We start from the raw sequence: 24220 nt of genomic DNA on the forward strand, positions 1-24220 counted from the left end.
TATTTGCAAAATTAAATGCTTAAGCAATTTAAATGAAATTCCTTTTCAGTGTTGTTCAACAAAACACTGTGCAGTAATAAAATTGCTTGACTTTGTAAACAGTTTAAACTAACGACTCGTAAGCTCGTTGGTAACTGCTACTATTTAAAATTTACAATTTATTACAATCAATTTGACTATCGAGTTCAATTTATGATAAAAATGCAGTTTCAGTGTTAAACAACAATACTATACAGCAAATCAGTACTCCTGAATTTACATTAATGCCTTATGAATCGTTTTATTAAATTTTTAAATAAATATTTTAAATATTTTTATATTTCAAGGTAGTGAAATTTGTACAAAGTTTGAGCTAACGACGCGTAATTGGTGAAATAGTTAGTTGCAATTAAAAAATTGTATGTTAAATTAAATTTTTATTTTAATCTTTATTTAATTTATGCCTAAATGATCTATTGAATTAGCCACATGTATTAAGTTAGTTGCTTTCAATTGAGCTAATTGTTGCGTATTTGTCAATTTGCAATTGCAGTGTTAATCAACAACACTATGCAGTGGTACTGCAGGGCTATTTAACTGCTTTCTCATTGGAGCTGCTCGCAGCTGGAGACGACACCAAGCGTAATAAAATATAATTGAGTAATCCAATACAAAAATAAATCTTGCAATTAAATAAATGCAATAATATTTACTGTCAAGAAAAGCAGCCAACAATTTGTAGTCTATAAACAATAGGCACCTGTCTCGACTCAAGTCAAGTCATAAATCTAATGCTGAAGCATAACAAAAGTGTCGCTTAAATGAAAATATGTTTTATTTGATTTTCATTTTTGGTCGTCCGACCCGCACCCCCCGCACACCGCTTGTCATGCAGCTTTTGTCAGTTGTGCTTTTGTGTATCGTTGCATCTTTGCGAAGAGTCCAGTCCAGTTGGCTGCCAAAGTAATTCGTCAAGATGCCTTTGTCCCAGGCAGCTGCCTGGTCCTGCCTCTCTAACCTGCTGTGTGTCTCAACTTGTAGCCGTCTGTCTATGGAACTCTAAACTGGCTATGGCTCTGGCTTTGGTTCTGGCTGTGAGTCCTGCGTTTGGCTTTAGCGTCTTGGTTGCCATTCATGTCAACTGCATTTTCCTTTTGGCTGCTGCTTGTTGTGCACTTTTTCTGCAGTGCAGCCTTTAAACCACTTAATGGGGTTTTTTTTTTATACGGATTTGGCTTTGGCTTAGGCAGCGGCTGCTGCTGCTGCTGCTGCTGCTGTTGGCTGCTTCGGCTATTCACGCAGTTCAGTTTTGCTTCTTCGCTGCGCCATTCACAAAGACTTGCAATTCATCAAATCTCGTTAGTCTCGGATTTTTATAGAAAAAAGAAGCTGCAGCTGCCTTGAACGTTTTTCAATGCGCAGCTTAAAGCTGCAACATGCCTTAAAGCCAAGTTAAGCATTTTGACAGCCATTTTGCTGCAGAGAGAGAGTGTAAGAGAGCGAAGCTTAAAGCATAACAAATGTGTGCAGCACTCATTTTAGTAAAGTGGCAACAATAAATCGCTCAAGTGTCTTGCAATTGAATTGCATTTGTATTGAATTTATGCTTATAACAAATAGTTCTTAATACTTAAACTTAATTGCTCTTGTGGCAGCAGCAGCAGCTGATGCTGCAACTTGCATTCAATTAACAATTTTCTCAACTGCAAAAGTTTGTTAGAGCCACGCACATGACGTTTTGATGCAGCCAAGGCTTTTAATCAAAAACTTGCAAAAACTTGCAGAACTTTTGAGCTGTCCAAGTTATTGTGGCAAACTTCTCATTCACAAAAGTCAAATCGTGCGCCTCATATGCTGGCAATCAGTCTGTGCCACAAGCGGCAACGAATATTTATTACACTTTAGCAGCGTCTCCCAGTTTGGGAGCTCTTCAAGCACAAACAGCACCTGTCTAAGCATTTCTGCCCGCATGCTGCTACAAAAACTTATCCCTAGGCATCACACACACATACCACCCACCACCCACCCACTGTTTACCTTGGCGCTGGGGCCAGTCGTTCTGCCATTTAGCAAAAAGTAATTAAGCGTCGATGCGTTTTCATTTGTGTTACTCTTTGCTTGGGCAATTAAGGCAAAAAGTTTGCATTTTGCCAAGTGCTGCGGCGTTAAATTTTCATAGTTAATTGTGGCATCGTTAGTGTGGCGCCACACCTCCCCCCATCCAGCTTGCAGCATATGGCGGCCGACACTGTCACCAGCTAAACTCAATTGCGGCTGCTACCTTAACGTAGCCTGACACGTTCTTCTTCTTCTAGACAGCAGCAGCCGCCAACAGTCAACAAGTGTGAAAAGTGCTTAGAGCTCGACTTTAAAGTCTTCCAGCTACGCATAGTTTGGTTAAGCATGTTGTCAGTTTTAGTTAATTCTATAGCTGTCTGCATAACTGGCTAATTTCTATAACTAATTCCCTTTTTTCAGCTAGTTAGCTACTAAATTATTTTTATCTGCCAGATTTTTGGCAGACGCCATTTAATTTCATATTTTAGCATCAATTGCATATTTCTAAAAATAATATAAATCACTTTATATGCAAATTTGGCTTTTTTCTAAACGTAAATAGCTTTTTTCAGCTTAACTAGCTGAATAATTATTTAAAAAATAAATAAAACAAATAATGTAATGCATATCTGGCTATTTTCTAGACCTAATTAGCTTTTTTTTTTGCAGCTAGTTAGCTACTAAATTATTTTTATCTCCCAGATTTTCGCCAGACGCCATTTAATTTCATATCTTAGCATCAATTGCATATTTCTATAAATAATTTAAAGCACTTTTTTTTATAGCTGCCTGCATAGCTAGCTATTTTCTAGACGTTTTAAGCTTTTATTCAGCTAGTTAGCTGCTTTAGTCTTATGCTAAATTTTTTAATATTTTAGCATAATTTAATTTCATATCTTAACATCAATTGCAAATTAATATAAATAAATTGAAGTACTTTTTTTCTATAGCTGCCTGCATATTTGGCTATTTTCTAGACGTAATTAGATTTTTTTTTGAGCTAGTTGCTACTTAAATATTTAAAAAAAAAAAATAAAAAAATAATGTAATGCATCATTGACTATTTTCTAGACGCTAAATTATTTAAAAAACTAAATAAAAAAAATAATGTAATGCATATATGGTTATTTTCTAAACGTAATTAGCGTTTTTTTCAGCTAAGTTATTTTTACCTACTGCTCTACGCAAAGATTTCATTTCTTAGCAGCACTTGCTTATTTTATAAATAATTTTAAAGCACTTTTATATAAAATAATAAATTTGAGCATTATACTTAAGTTTAAATTAAATATTTTGTACAATCTGTGCTAATAGTTTGTCTAGATTTTGCATTTATCACTGTCAACTCAGCTAGCTATGATTATTAAAAGCTAAAGTTAGCTCTTTTTATAGCTTTATAGCTATTTTCAATAAAAGTAAAGTTAGAAAATTCAAGCTGCTTTTGTAGTGAATCTTATGGGATGCATTTAAATTTAATTTGATATTAAAACTTAATACGTTTCAACTGATAATCATTAATAATATTTTACTAATAAGTTTGAATTGATTTTAACAACTTACATGTAGCCAATTTTGAGCTGCAAAAGAGAAGACAAAAGCATAGTTAATAAACAAATTATTAAAAACTATAGACTATAAGTTATATGTAATTTATAAAGCGCACATTTTGCAATTTGAGAATTCGCCGCAGGGCATGCAATTAAAAATGTTTGAAAATACTTTGGCAACAAAATTTGTTGTTGTCGCTCTTATATTCAATTTACTTATGAGCACACTAAACTTTATTTATTCGCTGCTGTTGCTGCTGCTGCTGTTGTTGTTGTTGTTGTTGTTAAGTATTTACCGCATTATGCCAAAGTAAGTTGAGCTTCTTTCACTTTTCATAGCGCCCTGGCATACCTTGGCCACACCCACACGCCATACGCCCCACACCCACTCGCTGCCCTTTGCCCGTTTAGAGTTTGCTGTTCATGCAGCTTATCATAACGAGTAGCAACAGTGGCAGTGGCAGTGGCAACAATAACAGTTTACACAACTTTGTGCTTGGCCACCTTGTTGTAGTCACTACCCCACACCCCCCCCAAGCGCTTCTTACACCCTTTCGTACGGCAAAGCAATGTGGAAAAAATGCTACTCATTAAAAAGTTGTTTCACAATTTTATTATCCGCTCGTCCTTGGCTCCAACATTGTTCTGTTGCCCACGTATATCCTGTGCTGGTGACAATGTCAATAAAGCAGCTTGGGGGAGCAATAACAACAACAGCAACAACAACAGCAACAACAACATTAACAAGCAGCGAAAAGAGCGACAGCATTAAATTATTTTTAAATTACTTTGCCAAGTAGTAACGCCAAAAGTTACAATTATTATTATAATAACGAGACAGTTAGAAGCGCAGCAGCAGCAGCAGCAACAAAATAATTAACACTTGTCTGCCAATTAGCATTAGTAAAAGTTTTTACTCGCTTTTGATGTCAACTACTTAGCTTTAGCCCAAGGATTGGCTCTCTTGAGAACTTAAGCTCGTTAACATTATAAACAATTACTAATCGCTGCTCGATTGTTAGGCTTACTTCGCATTACCAACTAATTACAAATATCTAATCTATTCTATATTTTCACAGCTTTGACACATTTCTATGCTTCTTCAAGTATTACTGCCTTGTAATGTTTGTTTTGCTTATTGTTGCTATATATTCTATATAAATGATAAGATTGCTGGGCAACACTTGAGCGCTTTATTAGTTGCAACCTTAGTTAGAAGCAATTAGGCGTTAAAAATTTCCCAAATTTAGATTGGGCGAGGCTTATCACAAATTCTTGATGCAAAAATTTAATCAAATAGTTTGCTATGATTTCTAGCAACTCAAAACAGTTTATTGCCAATATAAAAATAAGTTTTTGAGATTAAAAAAATATACTAAAATAATTGTGCATAATTCAATTAATAAATAATTGTTAATTAAATTAAATGTCAAAAATTAATTGCTCAACATTTCTTGCAGTGTAAAATTTTTTGGCTACAAAAACAATTTACTGCCAATATAAAAATAAGTTTTTAAGCAAAAACATAATTAAGTTTAAGCTTTTGTGTTTAAAATTAATTTTTAATTCAATTAAATCCATAAAACTGTTTGTTGTGCCAACATTTCTTGCAGTGTAATAATTTATAGGCAATATTTTTTGGCTTATGCTGGTCTGGCAACAATTTATTGCCAATATGAAAAAAATTTTTTAATAAAAAATAATTGTGCAAAATTAAATTTCAAGTTCTGTGCTTAAAATAAATTTTTAATTAAATTTCTTTTTCATTTTAAAACATTTCTTGCAGTGTAATAATTCATAGGCAATTTATTGCCAATATAAAAATAGATTTTAAGCAAAAAAATAATAAAATTTGAAGTTTTGTTCTTAAATTAAATCGCTTGAAAACATTTCTTGCAGTGTAATAATTCATAAGCAATATTTTTTGGCTTATGCTGGTCTGGCAACAATTTATTGCCAATATAAAAATAAATTTTAAGCAAAAATAATTGTGCATAATTAATTTGTGCTTAAAATAAATTTTTAATTAAATTTCAGCTGCTTGTTAAAACATTTCTTGCAGTGTAATAATTCAAAGGCAATATTTTGTTGGTTTATGCTGGCCAAAAACAAAAAACAAATAGGCAACATTTTGATAAAGACGTAGCCATGTATGATAGATAGATAAGGCCGACTGGATGTTGATTAGCTTGAGGTCTGTGCTCGAGGTTCAGCCATTGAGGGCAGCTAGTTATAGTTTGGACGCCTCGCAATGTACGCACGAGCAAAGGCGAGTTTTATGCGCTTAGCGCTGCTCACGCTGCTGCTGCTGAGCGGGCTGCTGTTGATGCTGAATTTGCTGCAGGAGCAAAGCAGACAGCAGGACAGCAGAGAGCCGCAGCCGCAGTCGAGACAGTTGATGAGCAAAGCGACGCCACCGCCGCTGCGGCTGATAGAGGAGCCGCTGGACGAGCAGCTGGTGCAGCAGCTGGAGCAGGAGCTGCCCGAGGTGGACTACGAGTTCTGGTATAAATACGCAAAGCCGCATAGCTATCGCTATAATCGAAGCTGTGCGCCATATGCCGATCCGCTGGAGCTGCAGCTGCACAACATTTACTGGCAAAGCTTTCAGAACGAAAATGTGAGCTACCGACTTTATGCCGCCTACTGGGATGAGCGCATAACGCCGCCCAAGGTGCGCGTGCTGGTGACGGCGAATCAAATGGGGCAGAGCTTTCCGCCAAGTCACTGCCAGCTGTGGTATGCGGATCGCGCCAAGCCGCTGCTGCTGCCTGTGGTGGAGCATCTGAGCATTTGGATCAAGGGCTGGGGCTACAAGCCGCAGCTGAATTATCCGCATTTGCTTGCGTGTGAGCTGCCAGCGGGGGAGCCGCCACGCACAGTCTCGCTGGTGGCTGCTGCGTGCGCGCGCGCCAGCAATTCGCTGCGCGTGCATTACGCGCCCAGAGCGGCGCCAACAAATGCCAGCGTCGCAGCGTCGCTGAGCTTTGGCGTCTGCGTCAAGGGCTTTGACTTTCCCTACGTGGACTTGAGTGAGCCGCTCATCGAGTGGTTCGAGCTGCAGCGTCTGCTGGGCGCTGCACGCATCTACGCCTACATGTATGACGTGCATCCGAGCGTGCAACGTGTGCTCGACTATTATCAGCGCCAGGGCTTCCTCGAGCTGCGCCCACTCACCATGGCCAGCGGCATGCCCCGGCTGCGGCACTATCAGCACATGCTGCTGCAGAAGCGTCGCCTGGTCAAGCGTCTGAACGAGCTCATACCCTACAACGATTGCTTCTATCGCAATATGTATCGCCATGACTATATGCTCAATGTGGACATCGATGAGATTGTGCTGCCGCTGGGCAAGCTGCGCAGCTGGCAGCAGCTGGTGCAAGCGCAGCTGCTGCCGTTCGCCCAGACTAAGCCCAAGTGCGGCGGCCCCACTGCGCTCTGCGCCATCAATGGCTACTTCACCAAGCTGCTGGCGCCTTCGGCAGCGCCCGACGCTGAGCCGGAGCTGCAGGTGCTGCAGCGCACTTTGCGCTATCGCAACTACTCGCTGCCCGGACGTGCCACCAAATGTTTCCACAACACGCGCTTCTCGCTCACGCTGCACAATCACTTTACGCTCAAGTATCTGCCGACTGCGTGTCGCCCCCAATCCTTCAGCACTCTGCTGGCGCACATGCAACATTATCGCGAACCCGATGCGAACTATACGCGCGCTGAGCTTGTCGAGGATCGCGCCATTTGGCGCTATGCGCCTCAGCTGCGCGCAGCCGTCGAGCAGGTCTGGCTGCATCTGGACGATGCTCAGCAGCCGGAGCTGGACGATGTGCCAAGCGAATTTCCGCTGCAGCTGCAGGAGGATAACGAGAGCGAACTGGAGCTCAAGCAGCTGGTGCAACAGCTGCAGCTCAACTAACCCCAACGAATGCCATCGGCTAAGCATACTCAACAATAATTCCACCATATCTTAGTTTAAGTAACGTTTTTTTTTTTTAGCTTTAATTTAAAAATATTTTTTTTTTTACCTATGCTATGCATATTTTAGTCGATTTTATTATTAAATCTAAGCTAGCATAATAAAATAATTTAAAACTTATTTAAAAGAAATGTAGTATAATCATTATTTTTTTCTTAGCTTCTACGTTATTAATTTAAAAATATTCTTTTTTTTTTTAAACTATACTATGTATATTTATTTTACGTTACGATTTTATTATTATTAAATCTAAGCTAGCATAATAAAATAATTTAAAACTAAAATTTAAAAAAAGTATCATTATTATCTTTTTTTTCTTAGCTTCTACGTTATTAATTTAAAAATATTCTTTTTTTTACCTATGCTATGCATATTTATTTTAAAATAATTTAAAACTAAAAATTAAAAAAAATATAGCATAATTATTATTAGAAACAGTTCTACCAAATCTTAGTTTAATATCATTTTTTTTTTTTAGCTTTTACGTTTTTAATTTGAATATATTATTTTCTTTTTTAACTATTTATTACTAAATCTAAGCTAGCTTAATAAGATAATTGAATTTAAAAATATAAAAATATATAGTTTATATTTATGTTTTAAGTTCGTTTTTTTTAATGCCTTATTTCCTTCTATTATTCAATTATTTATAAATATTTGCTTGCTCAGCTAAGACTATCTATCAATATATTTTTTACTATCTATATATAACTTGAAATTTGTATAGGAAGTAAAGCATATTAGCTTCAACTGAATTGACTGATAAACTGTTTTTATTATGGTAATAAACAAATTCAGACGACGTTATCGCATTTAATGGAAATTTCGATACACAAAGCACCAATCACTATATGTGGCGATGTAGGTGCGTTTAATTATTTATGACTGTATTGCCAAGTTGATTACACACTTACACTTCAGCCAAGTTAAGTGCTTAAGTGTTTTTGTTTTAAGTTGGCATTGACTAGTTTCTTATTAAACTGTAACTGACTAATGCTGCCAAAGAAATAAAACAGCAAATTGCAGTCGGTTGAATGATTTAATCGAATTGATTGATTGATTGAATCAATGACGGCACTGATAAGTGCAAATAAATTGACGTTGATAAGAGCGCGCGCGCTCGCTCTCTCTCTCTCTCTCTCTCTTGCTCGCTGTGGCTTTCAGTAAATTAGTATGAAAATTCAAAATATACTTTCGGGCTGTTGAGCAAATAATATTAAACTATTGCTCGTCTAGTTAACAACTGTTAACCTGCACTAATTGCGATCGTTACTGGGGCACGTTACTGCTGCTTATCGTATTTATTTGTTTATTACCACAGGCAATAAATTCAGTTTGGTAGTCATTTAATTACAAAGTACCGCTAAAATACGTGTAAATACCTTTGTATGTATTTATCAGTTAGCGCTGGCAGTTTAACTTTTTGTTATACAGAAATATATACAATAAAACTGTATAAAATATTATAAAATTTAGTTTTAAATTTTCTATAATTTACAAATAAATTAGTTTAGCGCATGCTTTAAATTTTGAATTAATTACAGCTATTTAAATTGATTATTAAATTTATACTTTGAAAATAAAATTTTTATAATTTTCTTTAGAATTTTGTTAACTTTATTAATAAATGCAGCTTATATAAAAATCAAAAAATACTTTGCGCTTTATTTAAATTAAATTGTTAATAAAATAGACTTGCTTTAATTTTTTTTAATAATAAATATTTTGACGCTGTATTTAAATTAATAAAAATATTGTAATTAATTGATTTTTAAGCAACAGCAAGTATTTAATTATTATTTAATATTTTTAGCTTTTTTCGTCGCAACACTTAGAGTAGCACTAGAGAGCAGTAATTGTTATCACTAAACGGTTGTTGTTATCGCAAGCAAAAAAAAACTTCTAATAGTAATAAAAAAAAAAAAAAAACATATAATACAAAGTACAGAAAAAAAAAACAATATCAAGTTCATATATAACATATTAATAAATGAATGATGAATACGAGCAAAGTTGATATGAAGTAATACATGTGTGTGTGTGTTTGTGTGTGTGTGTGTGTGTGTGTGGCTAGTTGTGTAGCAATAAGGCAGTGAGACTTAAGCCTAATGTGCCCAGCAAGCTGCTGACTAGGGCGCCAGCTCCTCCTCGAGTGCTGTTGCCGGCAAGCAGCAGCACGGGCTGCTCATTGGCCTTGGCGTCCATCCAGGCCTGGCACTCGGTTTCGTTTTTGACAAAGCGAAATACGGACTGAACAATATTGGCGGGCGTAATGTCACGACACTGCTCCAGATGATGCAGCGTGCACGCCTCGAAGGCCTGAAGATCGACGCAGTGCGTGGGCGAGAAGAAGATTTCGGGACGATTCATCAAATCGGGCATTTGGCCATCCTTGGGCAAATACTGATGGAACGAACGATTGAGGCAATTATTGATGGCCTCCTTGTTGGCATCCAGACACTCCGGTCCCTGCTCGGCAACAAATAGCGCAATCTGATCACCGCCACGTGCGCAGGCAAAGCCCAAGAGCGAGTTGGCAATGCGCATCATTGTCGCCTGATGCTGCAGCTCCTCGGTCGTTAGGCAAGGACGCACCTTCTCGTTGAATGCCTTGACGCAGGCTTCCGCTTGGGGCACACGCGTGCAGTATTTGTGGAACACTGTGTCCAGCTCGCCAATGGGACGCGCCTTTTCCATTTCCAGCTGCAGTGCCGTCAAATTGGCCACGCCGCTCAAACAGGCGCTCAGCTTGCTGGCCGCCTTCTCAATCTCCACATAGAGCGTGGAGTTGTCCACGCCGGTTGCCTTCTTGCACTTTTCGCGATAGACGCGCTGAATTTCCGCTGCAATTTGGTTCCATAGTTTTTTTTTTATAGCTCTATTATGTCATTCCGGACTCAAGACTCACCCATGCTAACATTTGTATTGCGAAATTCTGGTGGCAAAAACTTTGCCGTCATGCTCTCCAGCTGACTCGTATCCATTTTCATGTTCGGACTGGGATTCGCTTGCGCCACCTCCAGCCAAAAGGCGCCCAGGCTGGCCAGCAGGCAAACTCCAAGCAATGCGTAGCTGTTCATTTTGTATAAAGCGCGTCCAACTGCAGTCAAGTGAGGCGAGCGACTGATCGATCGAGCGCACGTCAAAGCGCTGCGACTGCGAAAACGACGACAGCGAAGCGCGAGAACGAAAGAGCGAGAGAGCGCGCGCATTGCAGTTTGCCCTCCCAAAAGTTGAAGCTCTTGCGCTGCTGCTGCGCTGCTGCTGCTTCTTCTGCTTCTTGCCTTTGAATTATGCCGTTAGGCAAAAGTTGAAGCTCTTGCGCTGCAGCTGCGCTGCTGCTGCTTCTGCTTGCCTTTGAATTATGCCGTTAGGCAAAAGTTGAAGCTCTTGCGCTGCTGCTGCGCTGCTGCTGTTTCTTCTGCTTGCCTTTGAATTATGCCGTTAGGGCAAGTTTAATTCTGTTTCCGTTTGACATTTATTTACTTGCATACAGTGTATTAAAAAAGTATGCAAACACTTAAAATAGCAACAATAAAAATGAAATTTATATGTCGCGCATTTTAAATTAATTTATAATTATGTTTTCCATTGTTCGCCTTAGTCAGCTTGTACTGTAACTAGTTTCTTCAAACTACATAATTATTTGCTTAACCAAACTATCAATATTGTCAACTCAGTCATAGCAATGTTATCAGCATTTGGCCATATCAGTTGCTTAACCAAAAACATGTTGAAATTTATAAGTCATAATGTACTCAAGACTATCAACACACACACAAGCACACACACACTTGTGTGCTATTTACTGTGACGTTGGCTCTCATTCAAAGTCCAAAAACTCAACAACAAATTTATAGTTGAAATTTAGTCTTGAGTTAATGCAAGGCAAGCATAATTTATAAAAAAATTGTTTAAGCAGCTTTAGATTTGCAATTAGTCATAAATAAAATAAATAAAATTGCAAATTCTCTGTTATCAAAATGTATTTTGGCTTTCAAATATGTGCGTTTTGCTTCGATTTAGCAACTGCGTTTGGCCGAGCTCAGATGACCAAAGTGGGAGCAACTGCATGCTGAACTGAGCGGGGCACTTATGGCTGGTGGGCTTAGAGAGCGATCAAACATCCATCCAGCCAATAACAACAGCAACATTCACAGGCGCTCAGAGGCTAAACACTTCCTTGTGCGCTAGCAAGCAACAGATCAAAGCTGGTAAATCAAAATTTGCAACTATTTGTCTTTTTAGCAATAATTCTATTTTATACCTGAGAGCAGCTTGTAGCTTTTTATTTGAACACTTGCAATGCTTGCAATTGTTACGTTACTACGTTAATAACGTAACAATTTCAAGCATTGGACTATATGCTTAAGGCCGCAATAGTCTAAAAGTTGCCCAATGGATCTGGCGTTGTTCGACAGTCTGTCGAGAATCCACAGATGCTGCACATCTCTGTTAACATGTCAGCAGCCAAGGCGAGTTGGTTGACTCAGCTACAAAATCCACGTATAAAATCGTTTTGATTTGGCAAGCAATGGAGAGCCAGGAGATTATGCAATCACCACATCAGGACTATATCGAGTTTAGTGTGTGTGTTGAATTATTTTTGTGTACAGCAAATTGTTTAAAATTATTTACCAATTTGAATTATATATTTAGATGTATTCACTAGAATTTCGAGAGCCAGAATGATTTTATTTAGGCTGCCCCAAGGGCATGTAACAAATTTTGTTGACGTCGCCTACTCAGGATTTTGAAAAGTGAAAAATTTTGTAGTAATAATTAAGCCAAACTAATTTGTTTATTGCCCTAAATTTAATAATAAATTTGCACTTATTTATTTATCATTAGCTTGCAATTGTTTAAATAATAAGCAAGCCCAAGCAGCTGTCAAAGGCGACATAAACTTAAACTTGAGCTTTAAATTCATTATCAACAAAAGCGACGCGACCAACCACCCATCCACCCACCCCTCAACTTAGCTACAGCTTACTTAAGTGAATGATGCGCTGCTATGCGTCCAGCCAAAGCAACGCATAGAACGCATGACTAAGTGCAATTCTATTCTATTTATCTTATCGCCAAGTTGATTTTTTTAGCCGTGAAATTTCGCGCTTCAATTTACATAAACAAAGGCAATTGGCAACAGCTGATAAGAGCAGCACACACACGCACACACACACACACACACACACACACACAGACGTGCAGCAATAATAATTAAAGCTAAGAACAACGAGCCAACGTCATCAAAACTGACACTCGTCGTTTTATTTTTGCATTCGCAGTTCAGTTCAAGTTCAGCTCAATCAGCTGAAAATATAGCAACTTATATATATATACACACACAGGTATGCTTATTGATCAAATTTTTGTTGTTGCAATTGAAATAGTTTGTTAAATGAATAAATCATTTATTTTTTTATTACTACAACTGCAACTGCAAGTTGAGTGTGTGTGCAATTTTAGCGCGCACTGTGTCGACTTAGTGTCCACTTAGTTTGTCTACTCTAGCAGCTTAGTCAGCATAAGCGGCTCGGCATGGTGCGGGGGCAGGGGCTGGGGCAGTTGCCCTGCCTGCCCCTAAGATAAACTCAAAGTCGAGCAAGCATTTATCGCTTTGATATATACACATATATTTATATGCATATAGCGCATGCATACACAACTTAGTGAGTAAAAATCATGCAATTGTTTATACAAAATATAACAAACAAATTACTACGCATTTTACTTTGCACTTTTTACTTTTGCACTTTTTATTTCTTTGTTCAATTGCAATTGGCACTAATAAAAAACAAAGTCACTTAATTAACGCTTAACAATTAAGTACTTAACCCCCATCAAGCATTTGACTATATGTAGCATATATGGCTATATAAATATTTAAAGAGTCAGCTCGAATAAATAAAATTTAAATAGTGCAATTAGCTAAAAATGAAATAATAAAAATAAGCTGCCTCGAAAATCTCAAAACTCAAGGCCAAGTTGTTAGTTAAAATTTTGCATTTACATTCAATGCATGGCAAACTTAATTTATAATAAAATTCAAGTTTTTAAGCAGCTCTAGATTTTGTTTTGGATTTTTAGGCATTCGTCAGTTGAAGCTGTAGCTGCAAACAGCTCAGCAAGTAAAATAAAATAAAATTCCAAATCAAGTAAAAACAAAATTGCAAAAAATATAATTTGGTTTATATAGATTTTTCGATTTGGCAACTGCGTTTGGCCGAGCTCAGATGACCAAAGTGGGAGCAACTGCAAGCTGAACTGAGCGGGGCACTCATGGCTGGTGGGCTTCAACAGCGATCAAGCATCCATCCAGCTAATCACAACAGCAATATACACAGGCGCTCAGAGGCCAAACATTTCCCTGTGCTCTATCAAGGACCAAATCAAAGCTGGTGTATGAGAAGTGCAACTTTTTTTTTTAGTTTTTGGCTATAATTTTTTGTTTTTAAGCGTGTGGCATTTTCTTTGAAGACTTTCAATGATCGCAATTGTTACGTTATTGGGTTGGTAACGTCACAATTTCGAACAATGGAGTATATGCTTAAAGTCGCACTATGGAAAGGGAAGAGCCCAATGGATCTGGCGCTGGTGGGTGATGTGAGTGTCTGTTAAAATGTCAGCGGCCAAGGCGAGTTGGATTAGCTTCATTAGTTGAAACTCAGCTACGAAATCCACTTAGAAGATCTCAAGCAATGGAGAGCCAGGAGATTATGCAATCGCCACATCAGCGCTATATCGAGTTAGTTCATAAAATTATTTACCAATTTTATGATTTTATTTATGTAATAAATATTTGAGTCGTCGCCTGCTTAATGTAAGCAGAATTTTGTTAAAATTCTATAATTCAGCAAGTGTTGTAAATTATCGATAACTGTATTCGATTTGCTTTGTAGTCAAACCATAATATACTGATATACACGATTGCAAATAACTTTCTTCCAACAGTTGCAATCATTTTCATTTTTTTATAAAATTATAAACCACCAATTTATTCAGTTGTGTATTTTGCTGTTAAATATTTAATTTCATAATCAAATAATTTCAATAAAGTAATGTTTAAACATTTTTTTTTTTGCTTCTGAATAAACTAAATTGCATTAAATTTATTTACTAAGTGCGCTGTTTCTTTTTCTTTGACTCTCTCTCTCTCTCTCTCTCTCTCTCTCTCGAGTATAAAAGCCGCAATACGCAACGTAATGAAATCAAAGCAGACTTTTAGGCGTAAGCAAAACGGATTACGTGCGCATCCGCTCGGTTATTACGCATACGCCACATCCGACGACCCACTTAGCCTGCCATAAAATTGAAAAGAAAGCAGCAAACAAATGCAGCTAAATAAACTGCAAACTGTTTGTGGCATTCACTGATAGAGACAGAGAGAGAGGGAGGCAGAGTGGGCGAGTGGAACGCTTCAGTTAACTGTAATTGCATATTTGCTGTCATATATCAGTGCGCATCAAAGATTTGCCAAAGCGAAATCATTAGCCGCACATGCATATGAAATAGAGTTTTGTATATTAATGTTGAAAGCAAAGGGCAAAGGGCAAAGGGCAACGGGCAACGGGCAACGTGCAACGCGTTTGCTGTTGATTACATAAAACTAATGAATTATATGCAACACATGCATAAATATGTGTGCGAGTGAGTGAAACAATCAAGCGCTGAAAATAAAATTATAATAAACATAATTATAGCCCGAGCCTGAGCCTCGCTGCTTCTCTTGCATTCTTTATTTGCTTTTGTGCTGAGCAGCTGGACGTGGCCTGCTACATTATACGCTTTTAAATGAAATTAAGCTAATTCTGGCAACGCACACGAGCACACACACACGCACACACAGACAGGAGGCAGCAACATTGCGTTGCGACAGTCCAGGGACTGTGTCCATGCTCATCTTTTTTGACTGTAGCTTAATTCAATGCATGTACACAACTCACACACACACATACATACATACATATATATATAGAGCGTGACACGCGTTTAACTCTTATTTGCCTTCTAGCAAGTTTTGTTCAATATAAAATATATATAAAAAATATATAAAATATATAAAATATATATAAATATATACAAAAAATATAAATATAAAACTATTTTTCTATTGTGAGTTCTACTTGCAATTTATGAATCAGCATTTTATTGATTTGATTTAACTTTTTGATTTTTTATTTATATTTTTTTAATGTCAAAATAATTATAAAAAATATTTACACATAAATTTAAAAGTATTTAAAAATTAAGTATTTGTTTGTTTTGATTTTTAGTTTAAACTAAATCAAAATTAATCAATTTTCTTGCTTTATTTCAAATTATAAATTAGTTGAAATTGGTTATAGCAAATATGTTAAGCATAATAATCATTTCTATAGCATTTTGAAGCACAATTGTGAAAAAAAAACATTAAAAGTATTAAGCAAAGTTTTGAGCTTAAATCAAAAAATTATAGCATAATTTTTATTGAAAGAAGTATTGCAAATTTGTTTGCAATCAAAACTCAACTTACAGTTGTTGCATTTAGCTTAAGCTGTAAATTTTACTTTGTAGCAAATATTTATTATTTTATTTACTTTACAATGTGCGTAAGCTTTAGCTCAACTAGACGTGTGCATAGATTTGTTTACATTTTTAGCTTATTTTTGAAATAACTAATCTGAATAATAAAATTGCAAATGCGCATTAAAAGTTAAGAGTTGCAAATTTATCAAACACTTTGAGGGCATAAATTTTGCACTCACGCGTCTAGCTCTTTGCTAAGTAGTAGCATATGTGTGTGTGTGTGTGCGTGTGTGTGTGTGCGTGTGCTTTGAAGCACACATGCTACCTGTCTGTGCCTGTTTGTTCATCGTTCGCTCTTTTACTTCGTGTACGCCCAACTGTCTCGCTGTCTTCTTGTGTGTGTGTGTGTGTGTGTGTGTGTGTGTATTGTAATTTATTATCCTGCATGGTAAAAGGGATTTTCATCAATTAATCATGCCCCATGATGCTATGTTGCAGTAGCAGACACACACACACACACACACACACGGACAGGCAGTTACAGCTTTTGCTTGAATTGAAATCAATGTCGCTGACTTGAATTGAATTTTAATATTTTTACTTTGACTTGCATCAACTCAATGATTCGTTCGTTTGTTATAAATTGCAACAGGTTTGCAAAAAAAAATATTTTTGACAGCTGCTGCGTATACTTAATATATATATATACATATATATATGTGCACATACAAAATGCTAAGCTACAAATCTGTGCAGACATAAATCTGTGTGCCTTGGCTCTAGTCCAACAACAACAACAGCAATGCGAAAATGAAAAAGCAGCAAAAATGTTGTCTGCTCATGCTTAACCTTGGCCTTAGTCTAAAGGGTCCAGAGACTTTAGCTAGATGCTACTGATAGAGCGTATTAAAGTGATTTATGAAGTGGCCAGCAAAAGTGCCAACACACACACACACACTAACACACACTAACACACACACACACACACACGAGTTGCTGTTCATGGCTGAGTTAGTTTCACTGGGCAGCTTTAAGTGCATGCATTGAGCCATTTTCTGCACGATTTCATAAATTATTTAAAGGCAAATGCGTTTAGATGCTAACGCTAAGCGACAGCGACAGAGACAGAGATAGCAAGTGAGAGTGAGCAGGCAATAGAGCTTAAGCCTTAACCCAACAACAATAGCAATGGCCGTTGATTTTTGCAATTTAGTTAAATATGCAAAATCTAATTTGAATAAACAAGCTAAGGATTTGCTTATAAACAAATATATAGACCACTGTGCGAAATATTGTCAGCAAAAATATAATAATATTATAGGTAAATATATTTAAAAAAAATATAATGAATATGCAAATATTATAGCTATTATTTAATTCATTTTTAATGTAAAAATTAATAAATTTTTATTGCTTATTTATTTACTTATTAATTTATTAGCACGCTAATAAAATGAAATGATAATTAAGAAATTATAATAAAATGAATACGAAAATATTACAGCTATTATTTAATTAATTTTTAATGTAAAAATGAATAAATTTTTATTGCTTATTTATTTACTAATTATTACGCAAACAGCAAATCAAATTTCTTTATTATATTTGCGTTTTCTCTAGCTAAAATGTAATACGAGATTTTTAAAATGATAATTAAGAAATTAAAATGAAACGAATATGCAAATATTCTATCTATTATTTAATTAATTTTCAATGTACATTTTTATTGCTTATTTATTTACTAAATAATTCATTAACACGCTAACATCAAAGCTAATTTCTTTATTATTTTTGTGAGATTTTTAAAATAATTATTAAGAGTTGAAAGTTATTATTTTTTGCTAGCACAACAATTTGTTAGAATATAAAACAAATATTTCTGTATGTATTTATTTCATTGCTGTGTACATTTTCTGACAGTGTAGCTATTGATGCAGTGATAATGCAACCGTCTTGTTTGAGCAGATACTTTAATGCGATTAACTTAAAATTAAACTGCAGCTAGTTCTAGGCGGCTTAAAGCGATTGGCATTTAAGCCAATAATTGTTGCTATTGTTGTTGTTGTCCTGCATTAATCAGTTAACAAAACTTTTGAGAAGCAAGCAGCCAAACTAATTGGATTTTTAAGCCAAGTGTACACGTGTGTGTCTGTGTGCGTGTGTGTGTGTGTGTGTGTGCGTGTGGTTGGCAACTAAATTTGGCTATAATGGCAAATTGATGTCCATTAGTCAGCAATTCCATTAAAAGCTGATTAGTAAACAATAACAACAACAACAATAGGCAGCCCACAACAACAACAACAATAATAACAAATGCACAAATTAGAAACCAAACCGAGCATTAAAAATCGTTGTCAACAGTTTTGCACTCGCATTGTTTAAAACCAAATGCATTTAAGCGTATTGCTGAATAAATAAATCAACACACACACACACACACACACACATACGCGCGTATTGTGTTTGTGTTATAATTTATCATACTAAATAACTGTTAAAACTAGCACAACAATTTGCTTAACTTTATGACTCTAATGGAGGCAGCCTGGGAATTGCAACATATGGAGCAAGAATTTCTTCAGCTGCTTGCCGTTAAAATAATTGCATCTTTTAATTATTAAATTGATAACCATGTAGGAATATTGCATATGGCTAATGCCATTTGTTGGCTTAGCCAGTTCATTTCATAGTTAAAAGTAAGCGTAAGTGGTCAGTCAAGCATAAAGAAATTTAAAACCAATACAAATTGTTTTTACTTAAGTTATATGTATATCGTTCTTAGCTAAGTTTTAAGAATTTGATATATTTAATTAGTAAATTCGATACATACCATAGGTATAAGAGGCTTTGGTATATATCGAATTTACTAATTGCTAACAAGTGTAGCTCTATTACATACATATATACCATATATATATATAGGTGGCTTTAAAATTTATTTTATATGCATTTGATCTAATTTATTTAAGTTAAGTTAAGCACTAAACATTCTATGACTTGGAAGACATAAAATGTATTTTATTTATATTTTATTTACTACTAATTTAACTATCTATCAATTGTATAAAAATCATTAACACTTGTTACTTGACCAGCTAAAATATTATGTAAAATATATTTAGTTAAATCATTAAATAATGTAATAAAAAAAAATAAAATAAAAGTAGGTAATGGGAGTATTTAGTAAATGAATATCATAAAGGAATATTGATTACATTAAATTAACAACTTTCAATTAAACAACTTAAAGACTTATGGGAAACTTTAAAATAAAAAAACTTCGCGGCTTGCACTTTCATTCAGGAGTGATGTATACAATTGATCTTCTAAGGGTTGGTCAAGTAATCAATAGTTAATAATCAGCTATTGCTCTATTATATATATACCATATGTATAAGTTGCCTAAGGCATAAAAATAAGCATAGCAAACAGAGCTTTGAAATTTATTTTATATGCATTTGATTTAATTTAATTTATTATTGTTAATTTATTAACATTTATGCAATTCAATGAGACTGCTGAATAAACTATCTATAAATTGTATAAAAATTAAATTATAATAATAATGTATTTTATTTACTACTAAATTAACTATCTATCAATTGTATAAAAATTATAAACACTTGTTTACTTGCTCAGCTTATTATGAACTTATATTCCTATTGATTTATATATATAACTCTATATACTGCTCTGTTGCTATATTAGCTACTTAGCTATAAATTGTTGCTATTGTTATTGTTGTTGTTGTTGCTTTACAATTAGCCAGAGAGCAGTAACGTAAAGCTGGCTCTGCATTTTGATATAATGTGACACCAGCTGCTTAATGTTTTGGTTAAAAGCATTTTAAGTGAAATTCTACACACACACACGTACACAAATGCACATGGAAAGAGACAGACTGTGTTGCACTTTTGCTGCTTTTTTGTGCTTTTTTTGGCTTGTCTGGCAAGCTTGTCGCTTGTCTCGTATGCCACAGCAGCAGGCACAATAACTCAGCGCGCCTTTTGGCTGGCCACAAGTAGAAGGCACAACAGGACACACACACACACACACACACTCAGGCAATTTGCTTAAGCGTAAGGCTGCCACATATGAGTGAGAGAGAGCGAGAGAGCGAGAGAGAAACACCAACGGAACGGCAACTGTTTAAGAATGCAACTCTTACTCTACAGTGAAGCAAAACATTGCAAGTAAGACAACGAAATATATAAAAAAAATATTTAGAAATAGCGCATTAGCTTATTAAACATAATGGAATGTAAATGGATACTTTAACAATATTTGTGGAAGCATATATAATATTTTAACAAATGTTTAAAAAAAAATAGAATTTGTAATTATTAACTATTTACCAATCATCAACGATTTTCATATATATCTATAAAAAAAACATAAATATTATAATAAATAAAACATCGATAGTGTAAAATTAACATCGATGTTTTGGGAAATTCGAAAAAAATTCAAAATTCGAATCAAATTTGTAATCATTAACTCTATTTACCAATCATCAACGATCTTCATTTAAATATCTATAAAAATACATAAATATCATAATATATCGATAGAGTAAAATGAACATCGATGTTTTGGGAAAATCAAAAAAAATTGATGCATTGTTGTTTTTTGCAGCTCTAAAAGCTTTCAAGCCATAGAACTACATTTTTAAATATTTAAATATTTTGATTTGAAATTTTTTTTTTATTTTAAAATTTTTTTATTATTGTATTGTTGAATTTTCAATAATTACTAAACAATAATTAGCTTAATTGTTATTTTGATTGAAAAAATTGACTTATTTATGATTTTTTTATTAGCCCAATGTCTTTCAATTAAAATTGCGCAATAACAGTTATATGATATTATATTTTTTTTTAAATGTTTTATTAATTGTATTATGCATTGTGTTGCAATTAAAATTGCGCTATAGCTGTTACAATTAAATATTTAAAAAATGTATAATTAATTGTTGAAATTCTATTGAGCGCTTTTGCTACACTGTGCAGCCTGTAAGCAGACAGCAGCATCATTCATTTGCGCTCAGGTGCATTTTTCGTGCACACTTTTGTCAAAAGGGCGTGCTGAGTGGGCGTGGCACGCACGTAAGCTACGTTTACCGTTTAGCTCAGTGTTTGTTTGCCTTGGCGCCCGGCATCTGTTGCCACTAACTTTTTCACACACACACACACGCACGCACACACAGACAGACACAAACGTAGTGCAGTTGCAAGCTTAAGGTAACAGCCAGCAACTTGCAACTTGCAGCTTGCTACTTGCAGCTTGTCTATGGCCATAGCTAAGGATTTAGTTGACAAAACGCTAACATAGACATTTGTTTGTTATGCTGCTAAATTAAGCCTAGCGCTTGAAATGTTAACACTGTACAGTAAACACGCGCTGCACACTACAGCTAAAAGTTTGTGCAGCAAAATAAATAAAAAAATACGTTTAAGTAAAAAATAAAGACAGAAATTTAATTTAATTTATGCAACTATTTCACTTAATGTATAAACACTGTAGCTAGTTTACTATCTTTATATAAATAGCCATATGTGCAGCTCTCGCTGCATTTGTGGCTGACTTAACTTGACTCAATTTGTTTATTATTAAACAAATGTGGGTAAGCGCTCAAGTTTGACAAAGTTATGTCATTTGTTAGTTGTAAATATTATTATTTATTTTGTTGCATTCGCACATGTGTTTTATCCCACGATTGATAATAAGCATTAATAATAAACAAATAAATATAGCTAAGAAATTTAGATTTTAAAAACATAAAATAGCAAAATGGAAAAGCTTAAGCTTGCGTTAATTTAAAATTAAAAATTAAAATGTAAATAATTTCTAATTTATTTATTCTGTCGCTCTGAAATTTTCGAAAACATGACAAAGCGTATTTGTGATTTATTACAGATTTTTAAATATTTTTTAATTGCTTTATATTGTGCGCGTTAGCTTATGTTTATCAATTTGCGGAGGAGGGGGGAGTAAATAAAACAAAATAATATAAAAGCATTATGTGCTGGGTATAGAAGCAGCTATATACCAAAGTTGGTTGCTCTAACTTTTATAGTTGCTGAGAAACACGCGCTCATACAGACGCACATGGCTATATCGACTCAGTTTGTCTTGCTGCTCAAGAATATATATACTTTGTGTGGTCTGCCACGCCTACTGCTAACATTTACATAAATAATAATAATAAATTAATCAAATGCATAAATATAAATAACGTTAATGAATTTTTTAATATTGTGCTATATAAATTAAATTAAATAAAAGCTGCTAAGGACTAGTTGGACAACGCTTTGAGTTAGCTGCACGCTTAGTGAGTGGCGCCTATGGCCGCCTTGAGCTGCTGCTCATCGTTGCGCTTGCGCGCCGCTTGAGCCGCTGCCAACTGCTCGAGCGTGGGCAGAAATCCCAATTGCTCGTATTTGGCAAAGACGCGCTGCTGCAGCTGCGGCTGGAAGCGCCAGATGTTGTCATCGCGCACCGGATGCAGCAGATGCGTCTTGTTGTCCGGCTCGCGGTAATGCTGCATCTGGGCGTACTGAATGGGCACGGACTTGGCATCGCAGCTGGCGCGTTTGGTATAGAAGAAGGGGAAATGATTGTGCAGACCCTCGACGTAGCGCGTGGAGTGCAGACACTTGGTGGCCGAATAGCGATCGGAGTGCTCCGCAACGCGATCCACATGCTGCAGCATATAATAAAAGCTGGGCAGATATTTGAATATTTTGGGTTGCTGCGCATAGCGTGGAAAATAAACGTTGCGAAAACAAAAACTTGCCCATTGCTTGCAGTGACTGGAGTCGCGTTGATAGTCGGGCGCGCGCTGTGCCACGTCGATGAGCTGCGACCAGTTGCTCAAATTGCCCAGCGGCATTATAATCTCATCGATATCGAAGACGCCTATATAGTCATAGTTGTACATATTGCGATAGAAGCAATCGTTGTAGGGAATCATTTCGTTTAGAATGCGATTGAAGTAATCCGCCTCCATGGCAAAGTGTGCAAAATGAGGCGTGGCATGCGGCTCGCCACGCCCATGCGACATGGGATGCAGCTCCACAAAGTCATCCTGCATATAGTGTCTGATGACCTTTGACATATTTGCGTGCATTTGCGCATCATAGAAAACAACTTTGTGCGCGCCCAGCAGACGCATCATTTCCAGCCATTCGATGAGGCGCCAGCTCAAGTCAACATAAGGGAAATCCATTGCCTTGACGCATATCATAAACTTGAGCTCAGTTTGATTGCGATTGCTTGCTGACACAGGCTGACTGCTACGCTTATTGTTGTTAACAACGCGCAGCAAATTCTTTGCCGCTTGGCAGCGTTTGGCTACCAAACTCACCATTTGTGGCACGAGCTGCGTCTTGTTGTTGCTTTTGGGCAGCGCACAGCTTAGCAGCGTTGGATACACGTTCTTGGGTCCGCCGCCAAATATCCAAAGTATTTTATGATCAGTTACATTCACAATTAGCGGCTCCAAGTTGTCCTTAAACCAAAGCTGGCAATAGACTTGTGGAAATTTGACAACACCACGCACGCCATAGCGATTGCTCATGGCCAAGATGCGCACCAGTGGCGCCTCCTCCACCGCTGCTCTATTATCGTAGTAGGCGCCGAATAGATAATAAGTTAAATTATCCGCTGGCGCTTGCTGCCAATAGTCGTTGTGGAATTTTATGTCATAAAGCGGCGGCGTGCGTGCGCAGCCTTTGGGCACGCCATGCAGCCGCTCATGACGCAGCATTTCCTCCAGCGGAAACGCTGGCAACTCCTCGCGTATGGCAGCCAGTCGCTGCTCCAAGCTGGGCTCTAAGCAAATATTAAAGTCAGTTCAGGCTTCAGCAGCAGCTACAACTTGCAACTTACTTTCACGCGTATCGATGAGCAGCTTATCCAAAGTTTCCATATAGCGTTGTCTACGTTGCAGCTGCTCCTGCTGCTCCTGCTCCGCCGCATGCTGATAGTACAAGAGCATAAGAAAACATAGCTTAAGCGCAAATATGCTTAGCAGTATTTTAAGCAGTCGCATATGATTCGCTGCCATGTCGCACTTGTTGGCCTCTAGGCCAAATGCCAGCTGCTTGCCCCTATTTATGCATTCAACTAGCTACGGCCGCAGCTCTACGCTCGC

The 24220-nt window shown here is 36.4% G+C and overlaps 3 protein-coding genes and 2 long non-coding RNA genes across 5 annotated transcripts; 2 read left to right on the forward strand and 3 right to left on the reverse strand.

Moving 5' to 3' along the window:
* Positions 1-5649: 5649 nt before the first annotated feature.
* Positions 5650-7557, forward strand: LOC108605754 (CG11384). Its single transcript, XM_017995554.1, has one exon. The coding sequence runs from the start codon at positions 5836-5838 to the stop codon at positions 7495-7497; it is 1662 nt and encodes a 553-aa protein (XP_017851043.1). The 5' UTR covers positions 5650-5835; the 3' UTR covers positions 7498-7557.
* A 1953-nt stretch (positions 7558-9510) lies between these two features.
* On the reverse strand, positions 9511-10673 carry LOC108605836 (27 kDa glycoprotein). Its single transcript, XM_017995643.2, has 2 exons — positions 10466-10673; positions 9511-10400 (listed from the first exon to the last, which is right to left on the reverse strand). The coding sequence occupies exons 1-2, from the start codon at positions 10635-10637 to the stop codon at positions 9628-9630; spliced, it is 945 nt and encodes a 314-aa protein (XP_017851132.1). The 5' UTR covers positions 10638-10673; the 3' UTR covers positions 9511-9627.
* An 859-nt stretch (positions 10674-11532) lies between these two features.
* On the reverse strand, positions 11533-12277 carry LOC108606149. Its single transcript, XR_001915425.1, has 3 exons — positions 12196-12277; positions 11825-12129; positions 11533-11768 (listed from the first exon to the last, which is right to left on the reverse strand). It is a non-coding gene; the product is annotated as an uncharacterized LOC108606149 (long non-coding RNA).
* A 562-nt stretch (positions 12278-12839) lies between these two features.
* LOC108606140 lies at positions 12840-14366 on the forward strand. Its single transcript, XR_001915423.1, has 3 exons — positions 12840-12908; positions 13757-13960; positions 14017-14366. It is a non-coding gene; the product is annotated as an uncharacterized LOC108606140 (long non-coding RNA).
* Positions 14367-22393: 8027 nt separating this feature from the next.
* LOC108605008 lies at positions 22394-24133 on the reverse strand. Its single transcript, XM_017994574.1, has 2 exons — positions 23956-24133; positions 22394-23898 (listed from the first exon to the last, which is right to left on the reverse strand). Exons 1-2 carry the CDS (start codon positions 24131-24133, stop codon positions 22394-22396), a joined length of 1683 nt encoding a protein of 560 aa, XP_017850063.1.
* Positions 24134-24220: the final 87 nt, after the last annotated feature.

The sequence above is a fragment of the Drosophila busckii genome, chromosome X (assembly GCF_011750605.1).
Source record: "Drosophila busckii strain San Diego stock center, stock number 13000-0081.31 chromosome X, ASM1175060v1, whole genome shotgun sequence".
Classification (NCBI taxonomy): Eukaryota; Metazoa; Arthropoda; class Insecta; order Diptera; family Drosophilidae; genus Drosophila; species Drosophila busckii.

What these genes read in the sequence shown, in the direction of transcription:
- LOC108605754 (XM_017995554.1), top strand. Translation starts at nt 5,836, where the DNA reads ATGTACGCACGAGCAAAGGCGAGTTTTATGCGCTTAGCGCTGCTCACG.
- LOC108605836 (XM_017995643.2), bottom strand. Translation starts at nt 10,637, where the DNA reads ATGAACAGCTACGCATTGCTTGGAGTTTGCCTGCTGGCCAGCCTGGGC. An exon ending in CAATACAAATGTTAGCATGG is followed by an intron (nt 10,401 to 10,465) that starts GTGAGTCTTGAG and finishes ACCAAATTGCAG; the next exon opens with CGGAAATTCAGCGCGTCTAT.
- LOC108605008 (XM_017994574.1), bottom strand. Translation starts at nt 24,133, where the DNA reads ATGGCAGCGAATCATATGCGACTGCTTAAAATACTGCTAAGCATATTT. An exon ending in GCTCATCGATACGCGTGAAA is followed by an intron (nt 23,899 to 23,955) that starts GTAAGTTGCAAG and finishes ATATTTGCTTAG; the next exon opens with AGCCCAGCTTGGAGCAGCGA.